The sequence below is a fragment of the Pygocentrus nattereri genome, chromosome 15, assembly GCF_015220715.1.
Source record: "Pygocentrus nattereri isolate fPygNat1 chromosome 15, fPygNat1.pri, whole genome shotgun sequence".
Lineage (NCBI taxonomy): Eukaryota > Metazoa > Chordata > Actinopteri > Characiformes > Serrasalmidae > Pygocentrus > Pygocentrus nattereri.
Genome location: NC_051225.1, coordinates 24145849 through 24155839, shown reverse-complemented (window position 1 = coordinate 24155839; position 9991 = coordinate 24145849). Strand labels below are relative to the sequence as shown.

At 37.9% G+C, this 9991-nt stretch overlaps 1 protein-coding gene across 1 annotated transcript; it reads right to left on the bottom strand.

Annotated features, from left to right (window-relative positions):
* Positions 1-289: 289 nt before the first annotated feature.
* LOC119265277 lies at positions 290-8731 on the bottom strand. Its single transcript, XM_037545589.1, has 6 exons — positions 8655-8731; positions 8265-8365; positions 7401-7519; positions 6978-7167; positions 1641-1729; positions 290-1255 (listed from the first exon to the last, which is right to left on the bottom strand). The coding sequence occupies exons 3-6, from the start codon at positions 7434-7436 to the stop codon at positions 1115-1117; spliced, it is 456 nt and encodes a 151-aa protein (XP_037401486.1). The 5' UTR covers positions 7437-7519; positions 8265-8365; positions 8655-8731; the 3' UTR covers positions 290-1114.
* Between the last annotated feature and the right edge of the window lie 1260 nt (positions 8732-9991).

The window sequence follows — 9991 nt, the reverse complement described above, 5'->3', positions numbered from 1 at the left end:
GTTTGATTTCACAGAAGTTTGATTTATTTGGAGTTATATTGTGTTGTTTAAGTGTTCCCTTTATTTTTTGAGCAGTGTATATATCTTTAAATCTTGCCCGAGACCACAAGCAGAAATAAATCCAAAATAAATCCCACTTTGCCCCACAGGTGAAGTTAGGCTAAATCCTCCTAATACAGTTTTAGTCAACAATGAAAGCCTCCAAAACAAATAGCGTCCAAGTTCAAGGTTACACAGCTGTCACAGGAGCGAGCTTTTCTGTTTGTTCAGAGAAAAATCAACAAGAATGGAAAAAGAGTGAGGGCTTTAATAGCACTGTAACACTGCCAGAAGAGCTGCAGTGGATCAACATCAAAATGTTTTCCGGTCACTGCACAGAGGTGCCTGCTGTGAAGCTACAGGTTTAACCAAGTAAAGTTTTAACACTCGGCTGTGGGATTTAGCACGTAGCATGTCAGCATACCTTAACTTGCCTAGTCTATATGGAATACGTTAGTCTAGGAATGTATCTCATAAACCTATATTATAAGTGATAGAGTTCCTGTTGACTGTTGTTACTGGCACAATTGCTCTTATCATTTAAGTCTTATCTTTCCCGCATAAACTTCATGTAGGACAAGTGGCATTTTCACAGCACGCCACAAACAGTTGTCTTGTTCTGATAAGACATTTGCTAGTACATGCTGGAACAAAGTGCATGTGCTTCATTACTGTACTTAAGTACATCTATGCATTATTACAGTATTTAGATTGTATGAGACTTTTACTTATTCCAGTACATTTCACAGCAAAACATGCCAATTTTTACTCCATTACACTCTGGAAAAGTGCTGTAAAGTAAAAATCAATTTACCATAATATCCAAGACAATATCATGCAAATAAATGAAACAAATCAAAGCACACTTCACTAAATCTCTCTTTTAAACATCAACTGGCCTTGGATTTCTATACATTGTCCAGCACTAGTTATAACTATAAAAGTATGCAGTGTGTGTCAATGAAGTTAACACTAGGAGAGAGTTCACATAACATTCTTTTTAACATGCGCTCCATAAGACATTGTGAAAAGCCATTTTGTACTGCAGTAAGCATCACTTAGCATGCTTGTCTGGTCAGAACGCAATGTGGCTGATATGCTGTCTGGGACAGTTGTCCAAAGACGCTTTGGAGAAGGGCTTGGGCTCAAAAGCTTCTTTGTGGGTTGTTCTGAAGCAGCGTTCGCTGTGAGGAAGCCTGATGTGACTGGCTTTTATCTAGAAAGGCAACAGAAGAGATAGCATAGACCAGACCAGACCAGAGCAGAGCAGATCAGAACTTGCTGTATGAACTTAATTTCATCATGCCATATACCTCATTTCTATTTAATCAAATACAGTAAATATTACCATTACTATCAACCTATTTTGAGTTTATAAGTCAAACTGGTTCTCTATTTTTCCTGTGTTTAGTGGCTGAGTCGCTACAAGCTAAAATGCAATTAGACTTTTAGAAGCAAACCACTATGAGCTATACCACTATTATTTGCCAAAATAATACGAATATAATAAAGATGTGTAGTTGCTCCTTCTATTTTAGCCATTGTGTAAATAAGAAACTATGAAAGTAGTAGATCAGTGACAATGCAGGGAAAGGTTTTACCTGGTGCAGCTTCTCAGGGCTTAAGTCGTGTCTTGTGCAGTTTGGTGGAGTAAAGTCGCTTTGCACAGTGCTAAAAGCTGGACCAGACTCTAGAGATGAAGAGCAAGAGAGAAAGGTCAGAATGCAGCAACAGAAACAAGAAACTGCTCATTCTCAATGCACTTGTCATATAGTTCAGCCTTAGGCCATCCGAGAAACTTATATGGAAAGCTTTTTATCTGCGCAGTAAACATTTGTTAAAAAAAAAGTTAGAATAAATACAAATGAAAAAGGAAGGCAATGTATTCTAATTTTATTAGGGGTGTAACTCATAATTAAATTTTATACAATACAGTTGTGTCTAAATTCAACACATTTCAACATTCGACACCACATGTTTTTGGCATGGCAAACATAACTGCTTATATTCATATTTTGATGTTTATTATATGAGCTTATTAGACCATTATACATACAGGAATAACATTATGACCACCTCCTTGTTTCTATGCTCATTGTACATTTTATCAGCTCCACTTAATGTATAGCTGCACTTTGTAGTTCTATAGTTACAGACTGTAGTCCATCTGTTTCTCTGCAGACTTTGTTAACCCCCTTTTACCACATCAGTGTTACTGCAGTGCTGAGAATGATCCACCACCCAAATGCTCTGCGCTGTGAGGGTCCATGGGGGTCCTGACCACTGAAGAATAGGGTAAAAGGGGGCTAACAAAGTCTGCAAAGAAACAGATGAACTACAGTCTGTAACTATAGAAATACAAAGTGCCCCTATATAGTAAGTGGAGCTGATAAAATGAACAATAAGCGCAGAAACAAGGAGGAAGTCATAATGTTATGCCTGATTGGTGTACATAAATGTAGTAATTCAGGTTGTAGAGCCTCTAGTGGTATTTGTTTGAGTCTTGTACAGTAGATGAAGATTAGATGAAGCTAAAGTTAACTTCTTATTCTTATTTCCTGTTCCTCCTTAAATTATGGAGCATTTACATTGAGATATCTGTACGAGTGCTCACATGTAACAAGTTTTGTTCCCAGCTTTTTAATGTTATATTCCAATTGCTTATGTCTAAAACAAATTAACAATAGCTTACATTCATCATAAACTTCGCTTTTGTGACCACGGCAATGAAAATTATGAATTTTTATTATAGAAACAGACGATTTTGCATCTTCTCATTTATACAGTAAGACTAAGAACACTATAGGCATTGCAAATTTACACAGATTACCAAAAACTGTTCAGAAGTGTGTGGTTTTCCGAGATTGGACCAGTTGTACATAGTTTTCATCTTTATGATTGCCTAGGAAGCCGCAAACCACTGCGACAAAACTGTTCCAAGCCGCTATCTCCTTCCTATTAAGCTTCTTGGGAAATTCACTGCACTCTATGATCTTGATTTGTGGTCCGACGAAGACAACAGCTTTGATCTTTGCTTCAGACAGCTTAGGGAAAAGATCTTGGAGGTAATTGAAAGCTCTCGACTCCTTATCTAGAGCCATGACAAATTGTTTTATGAGCCCCAACTTGATGTGTAGTGTTGGCATCAACACCTTGCATGGGTCCACCAGTGGCTCCCAATTTACATTGTTCTTCCCCACAGTGAACTCTGTCCGCTGAGGCCAGTCCCGCCTGTGGTAGTGCGCTTAATATCCCGGCTGTCCCAAAGGCAAATAAAGCAAGGATACTTAGTAAAACCACCTTGGAGGCCCATCAGGAATGACACCATTTTGAAATCTCCAATAACTTCCCAGCCATACTCATCATACTTCAAGGCACCTAGCAACATCTTGACACTGGTGTATTCCTCTTTCAGGTGCACCGAGTGAGCTACAGGAAGAGATGGGTACTTGTTCCCATTGTGAAGCAGCATGGCTTTGAGGCTCTTGCATGAGCTGTCTATGAAGAGACGCCACGCATTCGGGTTACAGGTGATACCTATAGCCTCGAATAGACCGGCCACACTGTTGCAGAAGCACAGTCCGTCTTGATGACTGAAGAAGGTGGAAAAAACTTGGTGACGCTTCCTCTGACCTGTGACTTGGACGCTTTCATCTAATAAGTTCCATTGCTTGAGCCTTGATGTCAGAAGCTCAGCGTTGGACTTGGTGAAACCAAGGTCTCTGATCAGATCGTTGAGGTCTTTTTGGTTAGGATAGTATGGCTTCCGCTCCTCATCTGCACATGAAGAGAAATCGTGCTCTTCAACATCTTCCTGGGTGTCTGACCTGCTGCTTTCTTCTGAAGGTGGTGTTGCTCTGTCTGGAGGTGTTGGTACAGGAAGTTCAGGACGGTGTGGTACTGGGGCAATAGATGAAGGAATGTCAGGATACGTTACAGGCGTTGCATTTTTGCCAGTGCGACGTTTGGAAGGATCCACCATGCAGAAGTAGCAATTTATTGAGTGATCAGTCGGTTCACGCCAAATTCTTGGGACAGCAAAATCCATGGCTCTCTTCTCTCCCCTGTATCAACCTATAAGCAAACAAAATAAAATTTGGATTGAGAATTTGATTTAGGCCTATTTCGCACTAATGACTAGTGGTATGTGCGATATTAACACAGTTTGAAATCTGTTATATATCAAACAATAAAATATATCTGTATATATTTGATATATTTAACTTTAACTGATTTAAAAATTTTGCAAAATAAAAATTTAAATCTGCTATTTAAGAGAGTATCATTTATCCACTTACCTTCAAGAGTTTTCTTGCAGTGCTCACATGTGAAATGAGGAGCCCATGGTTTGTCTTGGTCACCAACAGGCATGCCGAAGTATGTTTTGTAGGCCTCACACATCTTAGCAGATGCTTCCACAGAGTACTTTTTCTCTCTTGTCTTTATAAAATGGCCACATACATAGCAAAATGCGTCTGCTGGATGTATGCAACCTCTTGATGCCATCTAAATTGACTAGGTTGCTGTGTACTGTAAGGAAAAAGGATGTCTCTCCAAACTCGATAAAAATGGTCAATCTTTATTCCATGCAGTATCAAAGTACAAGAGTGTACTGAGGATTCAGCAGAGCAAGACTGATCACCCGGTAGCAGAGTAACACACAATATATACATTTGAAAATAGTGGTCCTTCCTAAGCTCCTCCTGTAATGGGTGTGGGGTGAAGTGTGAATAATGTCGTTATCAGAATCTGAATAGAGAATGAATTCACACCTGTCTGTCTAGGTCAATTCCCCTTTGTCTGTGATGGCTGTTGCCCACTTACTATGCAATCCCAATCAATTAGATCATGTCTCTCCGTCTCTCAGGAAGGGCTATAGTGGCCCTATATAACTGTAGTTATACAACTACCTACAATTCTGTACAGTCCCAGAAAGTTCTAGATAATTCTGGACAGTTCTAGAAACTTCTTGATAGTTCTCACAATTCCAGAAGCTTCTTAAGTATCTTGAAATATGGCGAATATCCTTAAAAATAGATCAATTTCAAAATATCATTGTGCTGACCACAAAAGCAAAGTTTACAGGGAATAATAACTTTTTTCTATTCATTTAGGGTACAAACAATCAGGAAAACACACTTAACAACTGGGAACAAACATTTTTTTTGAAAATTGTTACATGGTGTTATTTAAGGCCTTGAGAGATGTATCGAATAGAGCACAACGACGTGAATCTAGTCACCAGCATATGTTGTGTTTCGGATGCTGGCCAGCATATTAATAACTTTGTTACATTTTACAGTTTTTATGTTTATTTGTATTTATTCTAATTTTATATAGTATTTGCAAGAAAAACAGACTCACTGCCAGTAGTTCATCAGTTTTCTTGGCTGCCTAACACTTCACCTGAACCCTGCTACAATACACTGATTAAACCATGGCATAAACGTGTTATGGAAGACGTCATATGCTGTCATGAATTGTAATAAGAGATTATGTCTAGTAATATTACTAACTAGAGTATATTTATCAAAAGTAGCATGTGACATAGGCGATCAGGACATAAAATATTAAGGCATCTGTCACAACAATAACAGGTAGTGGTAACATGATAAAGCTGTCATAACAACACCTGACAGCACATGACGTCTGCCATGTTTGTTGTATGTCTGTCAATATTATGTATCAGGGTTCCAGTACAATTTTGCACACTTTTGCTCAAGACTGTATTTTTTGTGAATACTATCATAGATTTTACAAGCCTTTATAAGTACCTACATTTTGAACTGTATTACCCTTAAAGTAATAAAAGCCTGTACGTGTGTATCGAAAAACTTTCACTTTTGCAATCCCTCATTTATCAGCTTGAGCTACAGTAAACCTGTGATCATTTATGATTAGGTAATTCATTACCAGATAAATTATTAATGAATCAAATACTTATATATTAATTTATTTGTGGTCCTTAATTCTTCACTCCTTGTATTGCTATTTACACAACTTTACAAACAGTTACTGTAGCTACAATAAGTTAATAATACAACTACAATAACTTGATAATAATCTTCCACTGACAAATAAACAAACTAATTTGTATTTATTTTTTGCACTTGGGCCTAGAAGATCCTAGCTGTTCAACTGCGAACAGCACGTATTATTGGATTTGGGGAAGGAATTCAGTATGGTGTATAAAAAATGTTCAAATAAGCGCTAATACTGTTTCCTTCCTTCTCTGTTTCTGGCAGCAGTATTGTCAAACCTTTGAACGAATATCTTGAAATACTGATTTGTTTTCTCAAACTTTTAACTTAGTACATTGAAAGAAAAGTATATTATGTCAAAATAATTGCTTAGTTTTGTCATAGTATTTTAAAATAATGACTTATTTTTTAAAGTTTTGACTTAGTATCTGAAAATTATGGCTCATAATCTTGAAATAGTGACTTATTTTCCCCAAATTATTTTCTTGACTTCTAAATGACTTATTTAGTCTATATAGAAATAAAGTTCTCAAACCTCAAAATAGTAACTTATTTCCTTGAAATTCTGGCTTAATTCTGGCTTAGTATCTTTGAAATAATTCTGTTTTCTTAAAACCATTTGTCCTCTACATGGTGATAATGAGATTCCATAGCATTCATAGCTGTATTAAAAGAAAATGTTGCACCAGAAAAGTCACTTGCTGTTGCTCTTCCCTAATGTGAGTCAGTAGAGGGCACTTGTGTATGTTATTTCAGGTCAGGTTAGATTAGAGACAACACATTAGTCCTGGAGGACCAGTGTCCAGCACATTCTGGTGATTCCATTCTACTCAAACAGCTGATTTAACTCATCTGTTAATTGCCAGGTTTTGTAGGTTAATTGGAGGACAATCACCAAACTTTGCTGGACTCCAGGCCTCCAGGACGCCTCCCCTGCTTTAAATCATAAGGTGGTACCTTGATCTGCCAGGACTCGGCCTGGGGGGTAACGCTGTGGCTGGGCTGGAGCTAACGGTTTGGGAAGATAGTTCTCCTGGTTTGTTGTGCTGTACAACATTCCACCCAAACTGTGCTCCCCAATCTGCACGTTACTCTTAGTCCTAATGCTTGCTCCATCCACATGAACTGGGAACTGCTTGTTGTTTTTCTGAGGAGAAACAGCAATACGATTAGGTCTCAGTGAAACAGCACTGGGAGTTTGCACATAATAGTGTTATCACTTAGATCTGTGGTCATCCGCCTTCCTCTTTGGAGATCTTGCTTTCTTCAGAGTTCAGCTCCAACACTGATCTAGTAGATTATCTAGAAAGGTCTTCGAACAAAAATGATTGATAGAGCTGGTGAAGCAAATCCCAAGTGGAGCTTTGGATGAAGTTGTACCTCTGAGGAGAAGAAGAAGTGATTAGTGGTGACCATCCTCTCTTGGTTACGCCTTTCATCTGTGTCTCCTTGAGGAATGGAGCTGAGAGTTCTCTTTATTGACTTTACATGAACCCAGTCTAGTGTAGAGTGAAAACAGAAACAGATCAAACAGAGTTTATATCATGCGTTGCCTTTGTTAGCTTCTCCTTTTATGTTTTCATTGTAGCTAATTGATGTGTATTCTGCATTTTCTTGACTGTTCACACACTGCCATGTGAAGGCTGAGCGTAAATACAGGCTCCTAAAAAGTATAGTGGAGTAGAAGATATAGAGCATAACATTGAATAATTAAAGGCCTTTAATGGCTTGTTTGCCAGAAACAACTGAAATGCCTCCATCTGCTGGACAAATCCTGCTACCTTCACAAGCGTAAACATGCTTTGAATTCTGAGTCAACCTGAGACGGGAATTTACAAGCCATGATTTCTCAACTTAAGCCAAAACTCAGGCCTGTCCAAAAGGCAAACTTTTGGATAGGCCTGAGAGGCATTCCTATTGGATAATCCTCACTTTGGGCTTTTAAGTTACACAGCATTACTGAGAAATGCTGAAATTGGTGAAATATTACTGCAGATAAGTCAAGATTTCTAGACAACTTACTTGTTCTCAATAGAGAATATGAAAAGCAGGCTTTAAAATCTGACCTTATTTAGAAGTCTTAAACATTATGCACAAGAAAATGTCACTTGTAGCTGGCATTGTACTCTGTATCATTTCCAGATTTATCTTCTGCGTAAATAATGTGTAGCATATCTGAGATTGTGTTTCCCTAATAAACATTACTTTCTCAAAGAACATGATTACAACATACATTCCACATACCAGGCTTGATTTCAGTAAATGTGTCAGATGTTGTTGTGCTCCATTTCTGATATCGATCATCGCCAAGATTGACACGTAGACGTTGTTTTAGTAAGACAGGGCTGTGGTAATGAGAGAGTCATTTATAGCTTCATTTAACTATATATATAACATACACTATATTGCCAAAAGTATTCGCTTATCTGCCTTCTCACACATATGAATTTGAGTGACATCCCATTCTTAATCCATAGCATTTGACAAAGTATGCAGAGAAACAGATGGACTACGTTCTGTAATTGTAGAACTACAAAGTGCACCTATATAGTAAATGAAGCTGATAAAATGGGCAATGAGAATAGAAACAAGGAGGTGGTCATAATATTATGCCTGATCGGTGTGCACACGTACAGAATGGGGTGCAGACATGACCAAGACAAACCAAAGAATTTTAACAAAGACCAACATATCAAACAAAGACCAATACAAAGACCACCAAAGACAAAGTGGAAACACAGGGCTTAAGTAACACAGGGACAACGAGGGACAGGTGAAAACAATCAGGGGCGGAGTCACGAAATGAGAGGCAGGACTGCCAATACCAAAACAAACACACATGGACAGGATTGGGAGGGGCCAATCGTGACAAAATGGAGATACAAGGTTATCTTCCGACAGCAATGATATATATGTGTGTGTGTGTGTGTGTTTGTGTATATATATGTATGTGATGGACTGGTGACCTGTCCATGGTGTATCCTGCCTTTCGGCCAATAATAACTGGGATAGGCTCCAGCACCCCCTGCGGCCCAAAAGGAGAAGCGGCTTAGGAGATGTGTGGGTGTGGGTGTGTGGGTGTGGGGTGAAGACAGATAAGTTGGGCAGGTAATATGGGCCAGATAAGTTTCACTTTCTATGCCATTTTCCTGCCTGGATATGTCACATCCATATTGGATATGCATAAATATATGTACATTCACATGTGGACATGCCCCCAAGCCCACTTGTATAGACAAAGTTCAGAAAATGAATGTATGTTTTAAGAACATTGTTACTGTTATACTTATGTTATTCCTGTTCGGTACCCTACAAATAATATTATTCAATTGTTTTGACTGTAATAGTCAAATTCATATCTCCATCATTCACACTATTTTTTAACCACAATTGTGTGTCATTTTCAACTAAAATGAAACAAAGAAATGTTCTTTGTTGAAAAACAAACTCTGTAAAGAGTCATTGGCTCATATTAGCTAAACGCATGGACCATTTTACCATTTTACAGTAAGGTTGTATTTGAGACAGATGTCTGATGCTTAAATAGCTGCTTAAATGCTTAAACAGAAATGTGTTTTAACATATTTAAACCTAAAATACTCCAGGGTAACTACTAAATTCAATTAGTGAAAATAATACTTGACTTTTCTGGCTATTTATATAAAGTGGTTTTCTTTACCAGATATTTTTAAATTTCTTTTGAAGTTGAAAGATTTCAATTGAACTAGATTAACTAAATTTCACTACTAAAGAGTTTTAATCTACAAGCGGAGCCTTATTTTAGCCACACCCCTGCATTTTGGAGGAGACTGCATCCCTGTCCTTCTTGGCCACATGGTGTACAGTTAGATCCCATTGTTTTGAAGTAAATGTGTCCCGAAGCCTGACAGTCTGTGTATAACATTAAGAATCATCACTATCTAAACATGTTTTCTACAAGTGAACGTTTGTGTTTTAATGAAAAATACGAT

What these genes read in the sequence shown, in the direction of transcription:
- LOC119265277 (XM_037545589.1), bottom strand. Translation starts at nt 7,436, where the DNA reads ATGGTCACCACTAATCACTTCTTCTTCTCCTCAGAG. An exon ending in CCGAGTCCTGGCAGATCAAG is followed by an intron (nt 1,730 to 6,977) that starts GTACCACCTTAT and finishes CTTCATCTCTAG; the next exon opens with AGTCTGGTCCAGCTTTTAGC. An exon ending in GCCCTGAGAAGCTGCACCAG is followed by an intron (nt 1,256 to 1,640) that starts GTAAAACCTTTC and finishes TTGCCTTTCTAG; the next exon opens with ATAAAAGCCAGTCACATCAG.